Consider the following 19,099-nt stretch of genomic DNA (forward strand, 5'->3'; position numbering starts at 1 on the left):
GTGTATAACTTACCCCTGCTCTCTTTTGTTAATATTTGTATGTAACTCCTGTCTATGCAGAATTCAGTTGCTTGAAAGTGGAGGAAAAACAAGTCCGTTGCTATAGAAACTGTAAACAACCATATGGATACCCCTGCTGGAAGCACAGCACACTGCTGCTGATTGCAGAATGCACATTTTCTCAATGTGTGGCTTTATCTATCATGCATTTCAATTTATGCATGTGGACATTTTAGGTGCATAAAGAATACTTTGCAACAATACCATTATCCCACCATGTGTTTGTTTTGTATGACTTTTCTTTTTGATGTGTGCATTTCTGTACTTCTGGGCTCATCTGTAAAAGACCTTGGTCTCATTATGACTCCCTGATGAAATAAAGGTTCAATAAAAAAAGTCACAAATTTAACCAAGCAACTAGTGTCTATCCAGTTCAGCTTCCTTTATACTTGTGTCTACTCAATTTAATGCAAAACTACAAACCCTATAGAAAATATTAAAGTCTAAGGCATATCATTTAAAAAAGAAAATCATATCCCCATAAACACCTAGAATAATGGACAGACACATCAAAAGTCATTTTCCACTTTTTATTGTTTGAGTGTATACATTCTATGATCGAGGTCTTTCTTTCTTGCCTTTGTAAAGGGCCAGTAGTGAGACATTAGCTACTTTGACCACCTTGAAGCGGACACCAGGAATATCACCAACGGCGTGCCCCTTCCGACCAAATCCTGCCACCAACACCTCATCGTTTTCCTGATGAGAGGGGAAGAGGATTTGAAAACAGTGGTTATGATGAAATGCCTGACAATTAACAATTATGTGCAGGTAGTCCAAAGATGACAGAATCCAAAGATCAGATGACCAATTTATAATAAAACAAAATCAAAAGTATATATGGATGATATTGAGAAAATAAAATGTACCTTTGATGAGTCATGTGAAATAGAGAGATGTGGTGAGAAATAGAAAAGTCTTTGCAGGTAGACATCTTACCTCAATGAAGTTCAAACAGCCATCATTGGGGACGAAAGCTGTGATCTTCTTGCCATTTTTGATGAGTTGCACCCTGACACACTTCCTGATGGCAGAGTTGGGCTGCTTAGCTTCAACACCCCTAGGGAGAAGGAGAGATGGTTTTGAGCTAGCTAATTGTGGAAGCCAAAACATACAGTATGATGTAATAGGCTAAATTACAGTGTTGTCTTACACTTTCTCAAGCACAATGCCTTTGGCATGAGATGCCCCTCCGAATGGGTTGGCCTTCAGGGCAGTGCCCAGGTGAGCCTTCTTATACTGTTTGTCATGCCATCTCTGCTCCCTGCGATGGTTACGCAGTTTCCTGGCTGTACGCAGACCCCGGCACTTGCCTGGAGAAAGAGGAGAGGCAAAATGGACAGTATGAAGGATTAGGCCAAATGACTGCCCTAGACTGACTGACAACTAATACAATTATCAATGCATGCTTCTTCTACAGGTCATGTCAGCGCCAACGTGGGAATTGGCTATGTTGAACAGCAGTGGTAGGTAGTGACTAGAATGGTTATGGATTTCATGGCTATGTGGCTCGAAGAAAACAATCAGATTGAGTTTAAAGATAGCAGGTGCTAGTATCAATATAATACACCACAAGTATACAATTGAACCATATTTCCTCCGTCATGCACATTGAGTAAGGACAGGAATATGTAGTGGTCTATGAATGTAAGGACTGCATCATTATCTGGCGTGCTCACAGCATCGCAGAAGCGAGGAGGGAAAGCAGCTGCCAAGAAGAGGCCAGATAAGCCAACGAACACCCTACAACATTATGTACCCTTTATGGACACTGAAGGGGAGTTTTGTTATTAAGGTAGCTAGCTAGTTGACATCTCTAACCCACTAGATATCCATTTTCATATCAGAAATGTCTTTCTCACATGTGGCAGCTAGCTACATGTGGCTGGTGCTGCCATCTTTTCGTATGGTATAATAAACGACAATCATCTCTACATGGTGTGATGACATAATATCATATTGTGTCTACTGTCAAGACAGTTTTTGTGTGTTAGATCAATCAAATAAACCTATTATTCCAATGTGAATATTGGGTACTCACCCATTGCTTCAGTGTCCGAGTACTGAAAAAAAGCCGCACGCACGATTCTTACCACATGACCCAGGCGTCATCGCAGTCTCTAACCAATCATTTTGGGGGAATCAATGAAATCCCGTGAGTCTCGTGAGCTTTCCTGTGTGATGCTCTTGATTGCTACCGCTGAATAGTAGCAGCAAAATATCAGGTACAGTATTTAAAATAATATATTTGCTTTTCCAAAATACAGTTGACTCGTACGAATAGATATTCACGTTACTAAACTGACCCTGTACATATTTCTATCTTGTACAAATTCTGTGAGGGCAAATAGACGGCGTTGTTTTGCTTGATAGCGGCTGAGTTTAAGGCTTCAATGTTGTGGTTTTCATCGAAGGCCGCAGTAACATTATTGAGCTTCCGGCTTATACTAAATGACACTCACTTAGTTATCCCCTACGTTATTTACGAATACTTTATTGGCGTTAAGATGACGTCCATGGAAATCTCATACAACAATTTTACAGCATGGTCGTTATTCTACATTTTCTAACCATGCTTTCATGTGCTATATGATAAGGCATGTTGAACCTATAATAATTAAGTGTACTGTACAGATGACAATCCATAGTAGTTAACTGCAGTGTTCAACATTCAGCCTTAGTTTTAGCCAAATTACAATGAACATGGCAATGATGGGGGGGACATGTTTTTTGTAGAACAATTCATGATGAGTTATAGTGAAAAGCCGGAGGACATAACGAGAGAAGAGTGGATGGAGAAGCTCAACAATGTCCACATTCAGAGGGCCGACATGAACAGGCTCATCATGAACTACTTGGTGACAGGTATAGTAACCATACACACAGACATACAATAAAAAACCTGGTAACAGGTAGATGTTAGTTTTCCTGATCTAAACAGAGAATTGTATATCTTTGGTTTGAACAGAGGGGTTTAAGGAGGCAGCTGAGAAGTTCCGTATGGAGTCTGGGATTGAGCCCAGTGTGGACCTGGATTCTCTGGACGAGAGGATAAAGATCCGGGAGATGATCCTGAAGGGACAGATACAGGAGGCCATCGCACTCATCAACAGCATGCACCCAGAACTGCTCGACACAAACCGCTACCTGTACTTTCACCTACAGGTAAAAAGCAGATTGCCTCTCCCGTTATAATTCTTCTGTCAGTCGTATTTTGTTTGCCGTTTTCTTCAATCATTGCCATATGTTCCTCTCTCTCTCCTTTTTGTCTCCTTATTCCCTCCACTGTTTTTTGTCCATATTCCTTTTCCTCCCTTGACCGTTCCTGCATACTGTTCTTACCCTCTGCAGCAGCAGCACCTGATTGAGCTGATCCGTCTGAGGGAGACTGAGGCAGCACTAGAGTTTGCTCAGTCCCAGCTGGCAGAGCAGGGGGAGGAGAGTAGAGAGTGTCTGACAGAGATGGAGAGAACCTTGGCCCTGCTGGCCTTCGACAACCCTGAGGAGTCACCCTTCGGAGACCTTCTCAACACAATGCAGAGGCAGAAGGTGTGTTTATTCTCACTTATCATAATCCAGAAATAGATAACGTGCATATTGCAAGTTTCTACTACTATTTCAGTATTTTGTCAGTATATGAATACAGACCGAATACAAACAGTGTAGCTATTCTCTCCGCAAGGCAATCAAACAGGCTAAGTCCCAGTACAGAGACAAAATCGAGTCGCAATTCAACAGCTCAGACACAAGAGGTATGTGGCAGGGTCTACAGTCAATCACGGATTACAAAAAGAAAACCAGCCCCGTCGCGGACCAGGATGTCTTGCTCCCAGACAGGCTAAACAACTTTTTTGCCCGCTTTGAGGACAATACAGTGCCACTGACACGGCCCCCTACCAAAACCTGCGGGCTCTCCTTCACTGCAGCCGAGGTGAGTAAAACATTTAAACGTGTTAACCCTCGCAAGGCTGCAGGCCCAGACGGCATTCCCAGCCGCGTCCTCAGAGCATGCGCAGACCAGCTGGCTGGTGTGTTTACGGACATATTCAATCAATCCTTATCCCAGTCTGCTGTTCCCACATGCTTCAAGAGGGCCACCATTGTTCCTGTTCCCAAGAAAGCTAAGGTAACTGAGCTAAACGACTACCGCCCCGTAGCACTCACTTCCGTCATCATGAAGTGCTTTGAGAGACTAGTCAAGGACCATATCACCTCCACCCTACCGGACACCCTAGACCCACTCCAATTTGCTTACCGACCCAATAGGTCCACAGACGACGCAATCGCAACCACACTGCACACTGCCCTAACCCATCTGGACAAGAGGAATACCCATGTGAGAATGCTGTTCATCGATTACAGCTCAGCATTTAACACCATAGTACCCTCCAAACTCGTCATCAAGCTCGAGACCCTGGGTCTCGACCCCGCCCTGTGCAACTGGGTCCTGGACTTCCTGACGGGCCGCCCCCAGGTGGTGAGGGTAGGTAACAACATCTCCACCCCGCTGATCCTCAACACTGGGGCCCCACAAGGGTGCGTTCTGAGCCCTCTCCTGTACTCCCTGTTCACCCACGACTGCGTGGCCATGCACGCCTCCAACTCAATCATCAAGTTTGCGGATGACACTACAGTGGTAGGCTTGATTACCAACAACGACGAGACGGCCTACAGGGAGGAGGTGAGGGCCCTCGGAGTGTGGTGTCAGGAAAATAACCTCACACTCAACGTCAACAAAACAAAGGAGATGATTGTGGACTTCAGGAAACAGCAGAGGGAGCACCCCCCTATCCACATTGACGGGTCAGTAGTGGAGAAGGTGGAAAGTTTTAAGTTCCTCGGTGTACACATCACGGACAAACTGAATTGGTCCACCCACACAGACAGCGTTGTGAAGAAGGCGCAGCAGCGCCTCTTCAACCTCAGGAGGCTGAAGAAATTCGGCTTGTCACCAAAAGCACTCACAAACTTCTACAGAAGCACAATCGAGAGCATCCTGTCGGGCTGTATCACCGCCTGGTACGGCAACTGCTCCGCCCACAACCGTAAGGCTCTCCAGAGGGTAGTGAGGTCTGCAGAACGCATCACCGGGGGCAAACTACCTGCCCTCCAGGACACCTACACCACCCGATGTCACAGGAAGGCCATAAAGATCATCAAGGACAACAACCACCCAAGCCACTGCCTGTTCACCCCGCTATCATCCAGAAGGCGAGGTCAGTACAGGTGCATCAAAGCAGGGACCGAGAGACTGAAAAACAGCTTCTATCTCAAGGCCATCAGACTGTTAAACAGCCACCACTAACATTTAGCGGCCGCTGCCAACATACTGACTCAACTCCAGCCACTTTAAAAATGGGAATTGATGGAAATTATGTAAAAATGTACCACTAGCCACTTTAAACAATGCCACTTAATATAATGTTTACATACCCTACATTACCCATCTCATATGTATATACTGTACTCTATATCATCTACTGCATCTTGCCATCTTTATGTAATACATGTACCACTAGCCACTTTAAACTATGCCACTTTATGTTTACATACCCTACAGTACTCATCTCATATGTATATACCGTACTCTATACCATCTACTGCATCTTGCCATGCCGTTCTGTACCACCACTCATTCATGTATCTTTATGTACATATTCTTTATCCCTTTACACTTGTGTGTATAAGGTAGTAGTTGTGGAATTGTTAGGTTAGATTACTTGTTGGTTATTACTGCATTGTCGGAACTAGAAGCACAAGCATTTCGCTACACTCGCATTAACATCTGCTAACCATGTGTATGTGACTAATAAAATTTGATTTGATTTGATATGAACTTTGGTTTTGACTAGATGGGATAGTGGTTTTCTCAGATTTGACTTTTCGTAGTCGCTTAGGAGAATTTACGCTGCAGGTTAGGAGAATTAAAGTTAGGAAAAGCATTAGGGTTAGCTAAGATGCACAAAAATTCTACATTTGACGTTACTTTGACAAAAGCTGTATCCCTTCTAGACATATTTTTTTTTAACCTATACCTGATGCTGATTTAATATACCTCCTGTCCACTGTGTGCTTCCTGAAGGTGTGGAGTGAAGTGAACCAGTCTGTGCTGGACTACGAAAACAGAGAGTCAACGCCCAAACTGGCCAAGCTCCTCAAACTGCTCCTGTGGGCTCAGAACGAACTTGACCAAAAGAAAGTAAAGTACCCCAAAATGACAGACCTCAGCAAGGGCACGATCGAGGACCCAAAGTGAGAGGACACCAGCCTGTGTATGCTGGTGGAAACTAATTGGACTCCCCTCCTACCTATTTATATTCTGACAGAGACTGACTGAAACAATATTTCTTCTTTCTTTGTGTGGGTTGCTTTTTGTGAGACTTTGTACAGTCCATGTTATCAAACTGGATAGTTTGTATTTTAAAGTGACTTGCTGCCTGATACTTCAATATCTGAAATATAAACCCTTGTATTTTAATGAAGTAAAATTATAAGACTTTTGTTTCATGTCTGCAATAGATAGTTGTATATGAACATTTCCTTTTTGCAGATTTCAGTTACACTATTTTTTTTCTGTCTACTGGCAGGGAAAGTTAGCCATCTTTGCATATGGATGGTGTGTTAAAGCCTAAATTAGGCTCTTGGGACTATAATGTGTTAACCTATAAACAGAAATGAATGAGGGTGTGGTGTTGGGGTAGAATGATTGGTTCCCATTGCTGTGGTCCGCTGTCAATTACAGTACATTTTGTTTTTCTCAACAAAAAAACATGCACATTTCAGTTTCTCATGAATTCTAGAGTAGGGGCCAAAGCTGGGTACTGACTGAATGCTAAGCTGCCAGTACCCTGTAATGTTGTCAGGGTTTTGTTTCAACCTTAGCATTCATCCTGTGTTATCTTGAACCAACAAGATAATAATGTGAATACATACAGAGACATACATTTAGTTAATGTTGACAGTTTTGCAACTGGATTATTTACATTATGGAATAAAATACTATTTTGGAACACTTGATATGCTTAGGTTGTTCGTTATATTTGCGCCACAAAATATGTGATGATATTGTGTTATTCAGTCTCGTCAGTATGCAATTTAACCTTTAACCGATAGATTACTTTTTCAGAGGGTGGAAAATGTAGTTTAGGCACCAACGTGTGCAGGAATCTCACTTTTTTCATCTGATTGCAGGTTATTATATAACGGTGCCGACTACCGATGCTTGGTAGTTGATACCTCATCCAGCCTAGGGCAGATGAACCAACTCTGTGAATACGTTATGCAGCATCACTGGCTGTCCTATGAGCAAGGATGACAACGCCAATCACATCGCAGCAGGGCAACGTCAAACATGAGTTGAGAAATTCAGGATGATTTGGCCATTATAGACTAACGTTCTGTGGTATCCTAGGCCTGGGACATTAGTTGTTTTTTCTCCTTTTTTTGCTGTGTAATCCGATCGGGTATCATTCAGGGTAGAATATAATGTCTAGAATATTGCACAGTCATGATGAAGCGCTAGAACCGGATGGCCATGCCGCGGGTAAAGAAGACTGGGTATTTTCACTCTGACCAAATTCATGCTGTTTTTTGAAAAGGACTGAGTCGCTTCTTTAATGCTGCTTCCGATGTAACCTACTGTTGGCAGGAAGAACTGCGTGGCTGAAAAAAATACTGACACGTGGATTTATCGTCAAACTCAAGGCGATCCGTCTCTAATCACCCGTGCACTTTTTATCACACGGCAGTAACATTATGGATTGGCCTACACGGTAATCGAAAGGAAATGATACATCGGTATCATCGCGAACATCGATCAAGCGTTTATTCTTTTCGACTTTCTTGACTCATTCCATAGCCTACTGCGTTGAATTGTGAAGTGCAGGAGACAGCAAATCAAATCGTATACCTCTTTCGTTGAATGGCAATTCTCCAAAAACATGGAAAGAACTCTAGTCCAGATTTGGTCTGCCTCAAAGAAAAAAATCCAGACAAAACCGGGGTCGCTGGAAGTCATCAGAAGAAGTGGAGTGAACCGAATACGTACTGGCCAAGGTAAATTTACGAAGATTTTTCAGTAGCCAATCTCACGTTTTTCCCACAGTCTAGAAGTGTTAATTTCAACGTAAAACTACCATAATGAAATGACAGGCCCTTTTATGTTTTTAACCACACATAATAGAATAATATATGAGAGCTTGTTAGTTCCTTATTTTGCAAATGCCATACAAGTTTGCAATGATTCCGGCTGCTCTGTAGTTCACTGAAATGTGTTGGCATTGGCAAATTACATTTTCAGAAAATGTTTCTCTCCCTTGATTTCAGCAAAACATAAAAACAACCACTCATACACATGTAGCTTTGTTTTTGATACTTTGTTGCTACTTTTGTGTCCAAATGTAACACTGCTACGAGGGACATTCCCAAATAAATACTTGACTTATTAATAAGTCTTATTAATCAGATGCCTGTCAACTGGTGGTCTCAAGATTATTTTAAAGCTAACGTTACTAAACTGCACACACACACACAGCTTTAAGGAATTTAAAAGCTTCTAGGTCTAGGAAGTCTGATAGTCAGGCATTCATAGAATTTTAATAAAGGCATGGTAGCCTAATCTTTGCTTTGCCTTGCCAACTAAGAATTCAGTCAGATTCACTCAAATAATTATATCATGAGATTTAGGCCTAACCTATCTAGTTAACACAGTTTAGCGCAGTCAAATTTAGACGTTTAAAGTTCTGTGAAAACGCGTAGTTGGTTTAGTTTAAGTTCCAATTTGCCATTTACAAGAAACAATCAGAAGAAATGCACAGATATTGGTTTTACTGAGAATATCACACCTACTCTTACTCACACCCACACATATTGTCACTTACACACACCAAACACATTAATGTACCCCTCACACACATCCCTGTCCTCTGCTGGTCACACTTATGTCCTCTGTCCCCGCTATGCAGACCCCTGGCGCGTGTATGGACGGTGGTGCTACTGCTGGGGACCTGTCTGCTGTACTGTGCCCGCGTGGCCATGCCCATCTGTGCCGTTAGCATGGCGGAGAAGTTCAACTGGACCAAGAGGGATCAGGGCATGGTGCTGGGTAGCTTCTTCTGGGGTTACTGCTTCACACAGGTCCTCGGAGGCTACGTCAGCGACAGGTGGGCAACAAGAGGAGAGGAGATGATTATACTTTATTGCCTGTTTGCACAACCTGCAGCTGCTCTCACTACATACAATATCTGGAATAAAAAGTGTTTATTGCATTACATTTATTCACTTTTAAACACAGATGGACCTGCAATCTGAGAATTAAATAGCCTAATACTTTGTCTGTTTTACACATCTGTTTGGGATTTAAGTGAACAAAAATAAGAGCAGTTGTTGGTAATATCAATTAAAAATCTATCCGCTTCATTACAATAATTCAGGGAGAACCCCTCCAGAGCAGAAGCAACAAAAAAAGTATGTAGCGGGCCTCGTGGAGACAGGCCCTTTATATTCTAATCAGACAGTACCAAATGTTCTCTAAACATCAAGCTGAGAGGCTGGTACGAAGTCAAAGCAATGTACAGTGACTTTGCCAGCTACTACAGAGTCACAGTGTTCATAATGTCATCCATACAATGATAATCAGTGTGTCCTGGCTAATAGTACCTTCAGTAGCTCTGGCGTCAATCACTATCAAACAACATGAGAACAATCCAGAACATTTAGTATCAAGTCGAGTGACCATCAACCTGTCAACGAATGTGTCACAAATAGAAAACTGAAATAATTTGTATTCCAGAAAGAGAAAACATAAAAATGCAAAGCATTGTGTTAATCATAACTGAAAATTAACTTTATTCATCTTAAAGGAGCATCATATAATATCTTTGCATTCCAAGTTCAGAAATGCCCTTTATATACTGTATATGCAGTAATAATGGAATGATAGTGTTTCACAATAAAAAAATATATGTAATGGGTGCGTGTTGGTGGCAGGGAAGTCAGGTACAGGAGAACGAACTTGATATAAACGGAGTCGTTTCATAAAAGTTAACAAAACTCCAAAACCCAAAATATATAAAATAATCAAAGTGGGTACAAAACCCGTCGCGCACCAACACATAACTTGCACAAACATACAATCACCGACAAGGACATGAGGGGAAACAGAGGGTTAAATACACAACATGTAATTGATGGGATTGGAACCAGGTGTGATACAAGACAAAATCAATGAAAAATGAAAAATGGATCAGTGATGGCTAGAAGATCGGTGACGTCGACCGCCGAACACTGCTCGAACAAGGAGAGGGGCCGACTTCGGCGGAAGTCGTGACAGTAGAGCAGCGCGTCGACACCGACCTCGGGGACAATCCGGAGGGCGAGGCGCAGAGCGATCCGGATGGAGACGGTGGAACTCTCGCAGCATAGAAGGATCCAACACGTCCTCCACCGGAACCCAGCATCTCTCCTCCGGACCATGCCCCTCCCAGTCCACGAGGTACTGAAGGCCCCTCGCCCGACGTCTCAAATCCAGTATGGAACTAACGGAGTACGCCGGGGCCCCCTCGATGTCCAGAGGGGGCGGAAGAACCTCCCGCACCTCAGACTCCTGGAGCGGGCCAGCCACCACCGGCCTGAGGAGAGACACATGGAACAAGGGGTTAATGCGGTAATCGGGGGAGAAGCTGTAACCTAACATACCTCGTTCACTCTCCTCAGGACTTTAAATGGCCCCACAAACCGCAGACCCAGCTTCTGACAGGGCAGGCGGAGGGGCAGGTTTCGGGTCGAGAGCCAGACCCGGTCCCCCGGGGCGAACACGGGGGCCTCACTGCGGTGACGGTCTGCGCCAACTTTCTGGCGCAGCACGGCGCGCTAAAGGTGGACATGGGCAGCGTCCCATGTCTCCTCCGCGCGCCGGAACCAGTCATCCATCACAGGAGCCTCGGTCTGACTCTGATGCCAAGGAGCCAGAACCGGCTGATACCCCAAAACACACTGGAAGGGAGAGAGGATAGTTGAGGAGTGGCGGAGCGAGTTCTGGGCCATCTCTGCCCAGGCCACGAATGCTGCCCACTCTCCCGGCTGGTCCTGGCAATAAGACCTCAGAAACCTACCCACATCCTGGTTAACTCTCTCCACCTGCCCGTTACTCTTGGGGTGAAAACCTGAGGTAAGGCTGACCGAGACCCCCAGACATTCCATTAATGCCCTCCAGACCCTCGACGTGAACTGGGGACCCCGATCAGACAATATATCCTTAGGCACCCCGTAGTGCCGGAAGACGTGAGTAAACAGGGCCTCGGCAGTCTGTAGGGCCGTAGGGAGACCGGGCAAAGGGAGGAGACGACAGAACTTAGAAAAACAATCCACAACGACCAGGATCGTGGTATTACCCTGTGAAAGTGGAAGATCGGTTATGAAATCCACCGACAGGTGTGACCACAGCCATTGTGGAACGGGTAAGGGTTGTAGCTTACCTCTGGGCAGGTGCCTAGGAGCCTTACACTGGGTGCACACCAAGCAGGAGGAAACATAAACCCTCACATCCTTAGCCAAAGTGGCCCACCAGTACTTCCCACAGCGCACCGTCAGGCCGATCCCAGGATGACCAGAGGAGGGTGACGTGTGGGCCACATAGATCAGCCGGTCGGGGACAGCAGACGGAACGTACAGATGCCCAGCTGGGGGGAGCGGGCTCTGCACGTGACGCCCGCTCAATGTCCGCGTCCAGCTCCCACACTACCGGCACCACCAAGCAAGAGGTGGGGAGTATGGGAGTGGGATCCATGGGCCGCATCTCTGTGTCATACAGCCGGGACAATGCATCTGCCTTAACGTTCTGGGTGCCTGGTCTGTAAGAAAGGGTAAACACAAAACGGGAAAAACATGGCCCATCTTACCTGGCGAGGGTTCAGTCTCCTCGCCGCCCGGATGTACTCCAGATTGCGGTGGTCAGTCCAGATGAGAAAAGGGTGTTTAGCCCCCTCAAGCCAATGTCTCCACGCCTTCAAGGCCTTGATGACATCCAACAACTCCCGGTCCCCCACGTCATAGTTTCGCTCCGCCGGGCTGAGCTTCTTCGAGAAGAAGGCACAAGGGCGGAGCTTCGGTGGCATACCCGAGCGCTGAGAGAGCACAGCTCCTATCCCAACCTCGGACGCGTCCACCTCCACTATGAACGCCAAAGAGGGATCCGGATGGGCCAGCACGGGAGCCGAGATAAACAAAGCCCTCGTGACTAAAAGCCCTGTCCGCCTCAGCTGTCCACTGCAAGCGCACCGGGCACCCCTTCAGCAGTGGAGTAATGGGATCCGCTACCTGACCAAAACCCCAGATAAACCTCCGGTAGTAGTTGGCAAACCCTAAGAATCGCTGCACCTCCTTTACCGTGGTGGGAGTCGGCCAATTACGCACGGCTGCAATGCGATCACTCACTATCTCCACCCCTGACGTGGAAATGAGATACTCTAGGAAGAAGATGGACTGTTGGAAGAACAGGCATTTCTCAGCCTTGACGTACAGGTCATGCTCCAACAGGCGACCAAGCACTCTGCGCACCAGGGACACATGCTCGGCGCATGTAGCGGAGTATATCAAAATGTCATCAATATACACCACTACACCCTGCCCGTGCAGGTCCCTGAAAATCTCCTCTACAAAAGCTTGGAAGACTGATGGCACATTCATCAACCCATACGGCATGACGAAGTACTCATAGTGCCCAAAGGTGGTACTGAAAGCCGTCTTCCACTCGTCTCCCTCTCGGATACGCACCAGGTTGTAAGCGGTCCTGAGATCTAGTTTGGTGAAGAAGCGCGCCCCGTGCATTGACTCTCGCTGTGGGTGGGAGCGGTAGCGGGTAACTATACCTCACCGTGATCTGATTTAGACCCCGGTAGTCAGTGGACGCAGACCTCCCTCCCTCTTCACAAAAAAGAAACTCGACGAGACGGGTGAAGTGGAGGACCGAATGTACCCCTGACGCAGGGATTCGGAGACATACGTTTCCATAGCCTCCGTCTCCGCCTGTGAGAGGGGGTACATGTAACTCCTGGTAAGTGCAGCGTCTACCAGGAGATCTATCGCACAATCGCCCCGTCGATGAGGTAGTAATTGAGTCGCCTTCTTCAGGAGGCTGAAGATATTCGGCTTGTCACCAAAAGCACTCACAAACTTCTACAGATGCACAATCGAGAGCATCCTGTCGTGCTGTATCACCGCCTGGTACGGCAACTTCACCGCCCACAACCGGAAGGCTCTCCAGAGGGTAGTGAGATCTGCACAACGCATCACTGGGGGCAAATTACCTGCCCTCCAGGACACCTACACCACCCAATGTCACAGGAAGGCCATAAAGATCATCAAGGACAACAACCACCCGAGCCACTGCCTGTTCACCCCGCTATCATCCAGAAGGTGAGGTCAGTACAGGTGCATCAAAGCAGGGACCGAGAGACTGAAAAACAGCTTCTATCTCAAGGCCATCAGACTGTTAAACAGCCACCACTAACATTGAGTGGCTGCTGCCAACATACTGACTCAACTCCAGCTCACTTTAATAATGGAAATTGATGGGAATTGATCAAAAATGTATCACTAGCCACTTTAAACAATGCCACTTAATATAATGTATATGTATATACTGTACTCTATATCATCTACTGCATCTTGCCATCTTTATGTAATACATGTATCACTAGCCACTTTAAACTATGCCACTTTTATGTTTACATACCCTACATTACTCATCTCATATGTTTATACTGTACTCGATACCATCTATTGCATCTTGCCTATGCCGTTCTGTACCATCACTTATTCATATATCTTTATGTACATATTCTTTATCCCTTTACACTTGTGTGTATAAGGTAGTAGTTGTGGAATTGTTAGGTTAGATTACTCGTTGGTTATTACTGCATTGTCAGAACTAGAAGCACAAGCATTTCGCTACACTCGCATTAACATCTGCTAACCATGTGTATGTGACAAATATATATATATATATTTTTTTTTTTGACCATGCCCAAAGGAGCGGATTTCAAATGGGGATATGAAATTCCCAGCTGCGCCTGAATCGTCGAGCGCCTTATGTGCAACAGAGGACTCTGGGTGAGGATGGTGCCAGCTCACCTGGGGTGACGCCAGAGCGCGCCTGCCTGCTGCCTCGATTCCCAGAGGAACCCACTCGGCACCGACCGGCAGTGTGACCTCTGCCGCCACAGATAGTGCACGAGCGGGAACCCCCTCCGGTCTCCCTGCGCACCGCCCCTCCCAGCTCCATGGGTATCGGAGAGGGGGTGCAGGAGGATGGAACAACCAGACCCCGATCTGAACGTCAGAGAGTAGCCAGCAGGTTGTCCAGCCGGATGGACAGGTCCACCAGCTGGTCAAACGAGAGGGTGGTGTCTCTGCAGGCCAGCTCCCGACGGACGTTCTCGCGTAGACTGCAGCGGTAATGATCGATCAGGGCCCTGTTGTTCCATCCCGCGCCGGCAGCCAGGGTCCTAAACTCCAGGGCGAAATCCTGGGCGCTTCTCGTCTCCTGCCTCAGATGGTAGAGGCGCTCACCCGCCGCTCTACCCTCGGGTGGGTGGTCGAAGACCGCCTGGAAACTGCGGGTGAACTCCTCAAACTGTTCCAACGCCGCATCTCCCTCTCGCCATACGGCGTTGGCCCACTCCAGGGCTTTCCCGGTGAGGCACGAGACGAGGGCGGACACCCTCTCACAGTCCAATGGAGCTGGGTGGACCGTGGCCAGATAGAGGTTTAATTGAAGGAAACCCTCCCGTCGTACTCCTGTGGCAAGGAGAGACGGATCCCACTGGGTTCAGGTGGAAAGGGGCGCTCAGGGGAGACCCCGGTTGTGCTGGTGGAGGCGCTGGAAGAACTCCCTGTCTCTCCCAGCGGTCCATTGTCTGGACAGCGCGATCCATGGCGGCACCAAGATGGTAAAGTATTACTGCATGCTCCCCGACGCGCTCCTCCACCTCTATGGCCAGGGTACCTTCTCCTGCTGACTCCATAGAAGGGTCGGTGATTCTGTAATGGGTGCGTGTTGGTGGCAGGGAAGTCAGGCGCAGGAGAATCGAACTTGGTATAAACGGAGTCGTTTAATAAAAGTTAACAAAACTCCAAAAACCAGAATATATAAAATAATCAAAGTGGGCACAAAACCCGTCACGCACCAACACATAACAAACATACAGTCAATCAATCACCGACAAGGACGTGAGGGGAAACAGAGGGTTAAATACACAACATGTAATTGATGGGATTGGAACCAGGTGTGATGGAAGACAAGACAAAATCAATGGAAAATGAAAAATGTATCAGTGATGGCTAGAAGATCGGTGACGTCGACCGCCGAACACCACTCAAACAAGGAGAGGGGACGACTTCGGCGGAAGTCGTGACAATATATATATATATTTAGTGCATTTTGCAAGTATTCAGACCCCTTGATATTTTCCACATTTTGTTACATTACAGCCTTATTCTAAAATGAATTAAATAGTTTTTTCCACCCTTTCAATCTACACACAATAACCCATAATGACAAAGCAAAAACAGGTTTTTCGACATTTCTGCACATTTATAATAAAATAAAATAAACATTTACATAAGTATTCAGACCCTTTACTCAGTACGTTGTTGAAGCACATTTGGCAGCGATTACAGCCTCGAATCTTCTTGGGTATGACACTACAAGCTTGGCACACCTGTATTTGGAGAGTTTCTCCCATTCTTCTCTGCAGATCCTCTCAAGCTCTGGCAGGTTGGATGGGGAGCTTCACTGCACAGCTATTTTCAGGTCTCTCCCAGAGATGTTTGATCGGGTTCAAGTCCGGGCTTTGGCTGGGCTGCTCAAGGATATTCAGAGACTTGTCCCGAAGCCGCTCTTGGCTGTGTGCTTAGGGTCATTGTCCTGTTGTAAGGTGAACTTTCACCGCAGTCTGAGGTACTGAGTGCTTAGGTGCAGGTTTTCATCAAGGATCTCTGTACTTTGCTCAGTTCATCTTTCCCTCGAACCTGACTAGTCTCCCAGTCCCTGCCGCTGAAAAACATCCCCACAGCATGATGCTGCCACCACAATGCTTCACCGTAAAGATGGTGACAGCTTTCATCCATACGGGATGCTTGGCATTCAGACCAAAGAGTTCAATCTTGGTTTCATCAGATCAGACAAATCTTGTTTCTCATGGTGTGAGAGACCTTTCGGTGCCTTTTGGCAAACTCCAAATGGGCTCTCATATGTCTTTTTACTGAGGAATGGCTTCCGTCTGGCTGTTCTAACATAAAGGCCTGATTGGTGGAATGCTGCAGAGATGGTTGTCCTTCTGGAATGTTCTCCCATCTCCACAGAGGAGCTCTGGAGCTCTGTCTGTGACCATCTGGTTCTTGATCACATCCCTGACCCAGGCCCTTCTCCCCCGATTGCTCAGTTTGGCTGGGCAGCCAGCTCTAGGAAGAGTAGTTGTAGTTGCAAACATCATTCTTAAATGGAAGGAGGCCACTGTGTTCTTGGGGACCTTCAATGCTGCAGACATTTTTTTGGTACACTTCCCCATATCTGTGCCTCAACACAATCCTGTCTCAGAGCTCTACGGACAATTCCTTCGACCTCATGGCTTGGTGTTTTCTCTAACATGCATTTTCAGCTGTGGGACCTTTTATATAGAAAGGTGTGTGCCTTTCCAAATCATGTCCAATCATTTGAATTTACCACAGGTGGACTCCAAGTTGTAAAAACATCTCAAGGATCAATGATAACAGGATGCACCTCATAGCACAGGGTCTGAATACTTATGTAAATAAGGTATTTTTGTTTTTAAAAATACATTTGCAAAAAATTCAAAACCTTTTTTGAATTCATTGTGTGTAGATTGAGAATGTTTACTTAATCCATTGTAGAATAAGGCTGTGACGTAACAAAGTGGAAAAAGGGAAGGAGTCTGAATACTTTCCAAATGCACTCGTATGTATGTATGTATGTTTATATGTAGCTCCTTTAAATATTCCTATTACAATTTACATCTTACAGCTGCTCCATCAGGACATACAGCCTATAAAACAATTTATATGAATCATATTCACTTTAAAAAACAGCAATGCTATTACCCATTAGCCCTAAAAGCAAAAGAACAGAGGGATGGTGATAGAATGTCATGGTACAGAGATTCTACTGCACAAGTTATAAGGCCCTCAAACTCTTGTCATTTTCATTGTTCCTCTCCTAATAAGGGACTGATTTAGACCTGAGACACCAGGTGTGTGCAATTCATTATCAGGTAGAACAGAACCAGCAGGCTCTGGACCTCGTAGGGTAAGAGTTGAATACCCCTGCTGTAGAGTATGAAGGGAATGTCGTTTGGGGAGTTTTGAGGTTGAGAAGCTAAGAGTCATGAGTGGATTTTGAAGGGCAGTATGTGACTGTTAGTATGATAATGTCTCTGTTTGAGGAGAACCCAGCACTTGTGCCGGTGTCTAGGTGGTGAAAAGGGTGCGGTTCTCTTGGTTACAGGAATGACGTAACTGGTTAGTTGTGTTTTATTTGTATGCTGCTCCCATTCAAAGCGGATCAAATCATTCAGTCAGTACTTTCTTAATTACCCTGCTGTCACGATCGTTATATGGTGGAAGAGAGGAGGACCAAGGCGCAGCGTGAAGTGAATACATTTTCCTCGTTTAATGACACGAAACGAAGAACACTTTACAAACGACAAAACAACAAACGAACGAACGTGACGCTATAATCAAAAGTGCTGACACAAACACTACACATAGACATAGACAATAACCCACGAACTACCCAATGAATATGGCTGCCTAAATATGGTTCCCAATCAGAGACAACGATAGACAGCTGTCTCTAATTGAGAACCAATCTAGGCAACCATAGACATACATACACCTAGACTAGACACTGCCCCATAAACATACAAAACCCCTAGACAATACAAAACACATACATCCCCCATGTCACACCCTGACCTAACTAAAATAATAAAGAAAACAAAGATAACTAAGGCCAGGGCGTGACACCTGCCTAACAGTTGTTTCCTGGTTAGAAATATTAGTACCAAGACATGTAAATGGACTATAGACTGAAATATCAGTGTAAAACGTGTTTGTTAAATCATTTTCTCCATCTCTTCACATGGCAGGAGAAGCTCAGAGACATGTCAACAGAAATAAGTCATCGGAGAGTTCCAAGTTCAGAAGCCTCTGCTTTCAACTCCACCCCCCAAAATCAATGAAGTGAAACAGTATTTTGACTAAACTCTACTAGAGCAGTGCATATTTGGTCTAAACACCTTTGGCAGAAACCTGAAGCTATTATCATATCACTACTGATATCTGTTCAGTCCTTTCAGATGTTAGAGGAAGGAACCAGGAAATATGGAGCTATTAATTGGAATTATGAACTGGGTGGTTTGAGGCCTGAATTCTGATTGGCTGAAAGCCATGGTATATCAGACCGGGTATGACAAAACATTTATTTTTACTGCTCTAATTACATTGGTAGCCAGTTTGTAACAGCAGTAAGGCACCTCAGGGGTTTGTGGTATATTGGTCAAATATTGGTCATATACCACACCCCTTTGCCTTGTTGCTTAAAAGTAGCCTCCTTTTTCTTGTCTTCTTTTCTTCAACTGCATTGTTCTGACAACACTGGAGAAGTGAAAGCCTCTTGTTGGAAACAACTGGATAACCTGGTTTTATATACACTGAACCAAAATATAAATTCAACATGTAAAGTGTTGTTTCCATGTTTCATGAGCTGAAATAAAAGATTCCAGAAATGTTCAATACGCAAAAAAAGCTTATTTCTCTCAGATTTTGTGCACAAATTTGTTTATATCCCTGTTAGTGAGCATTTCTCCGTTGCCAAGATAATCCATCCATCTGACAGGTGTGGCATATCAAGAAGCTGATTAAACAGCATGATCATTACACAGGTGCACCTTGTGCTGGTGACAATAAAAGGCTACTCTAAAACGTGCAGTTTTGTCATACAGCACGATGCCACAGATGTCTC

The 19,099-nt window shown here is 45.3% G+C and overlaps 4 protein-coding genes across 4 annotated transcripts in view; 2 read left to right on the top strand and 2 right to left on the bottom strand.

Moving 5' to 3' along the window:
* Positions 1-97, bottom strand: part of dnah12 (dynein, axonemal, heavy chain 12) — a 38,158-nt gene extending 38,061 nt beyond the window's left edge. Inside the window, exon 1 of the mRNA XM_071348860.1 lies at positions 14-97. The gene's annotated coding sequence lies outside the window, so the exon portion shown is untranslated. The remainder of the gene's footprint in view (positions 1-13) is intronic.
* A 479-nt stretch (positions 98-576) lies between these two features.
* On the bottom strand, positions 577-2,474 carry LOC139542901 (small ribosomal subunit protein uS12). The gene is made up of 4 exons (XM_071348863.1): positions 2,102-2,474; positions 1,214-1,373; positions 1,000-1,120; positions 577-759 (listed from the first exon to the last, which is right to left on the bottom strand). The coding sequence occupies exons 1-4, from the start codon at positions 2,103-2,105 to the stop codon at positions 613-615; spliced, it is 432 nt and encodes a 143-aa protein (XP_071204964.1). The 5' UTR covers positions 2,106-2,474; the 3' UTR covers positions 577-612.
* On the top strand, positions 2,173-7,075 carry LOC139542900 (glucose-induced degradation protein 8-B homolog). Its single transcript, XM_071348862.1, has 5 exons — positions 2,173-2,285; positions 2,797-2,925; positions 3,029-3,225; positions 3,412-3,609; positions 6,143-7,075. Exons 2-5 carry the CDS (start codon positions 2,805-2,807, stop codon positions 6,314-6,316), a joined length of 690 nt encoding a protein of 229 aa, XP_071204963.1. The 5' UTR covers positions 2,173-2,285; positions 2,797-2,804; the 3' UTR covers positions 6,317-7,075.
* A 125-nt stretch (positions 7,076-7,200) lies between these two features.
* LOC139542899 (voltage-gated purine nucleotide uniporter SLC17A9-like) overlaps positions 7,201-19,099 on the top strand; it is a 33,646-nt gene continuing 21,747 nt past the window's right edge. The window contains exons 1-2 of the mRNA XM_071348861.1: positions 7,201-8,115; positions 9,024-9,221. Of these exons, the coding sequence (XP_071204962.1) occupies positions 7,982-8,115; positions 9,024-9,221 (332 nt within the window). The 5' untranslated portion in view covers positions 7,201-7,981. The remainder of the gene's footprint in view (positions 8,116-9,023; positions 9,222-19,099) is intronic.

The sequence above is a fragment of the Salvelinus alpinus genome, chromosome 17 (genome assembly GCF_045679555.1).
Source record: "Salvelinus alpinus chromosome 17, SLU_Salpinus.1, whole genome shotgun sequence".
Lineage (NCBI taxonomy): Eukaryota > Metazoa > Chordata > Actinopteri > Salmoniformes > Salmonidae > Salvelinus > Salvelinus alpinus.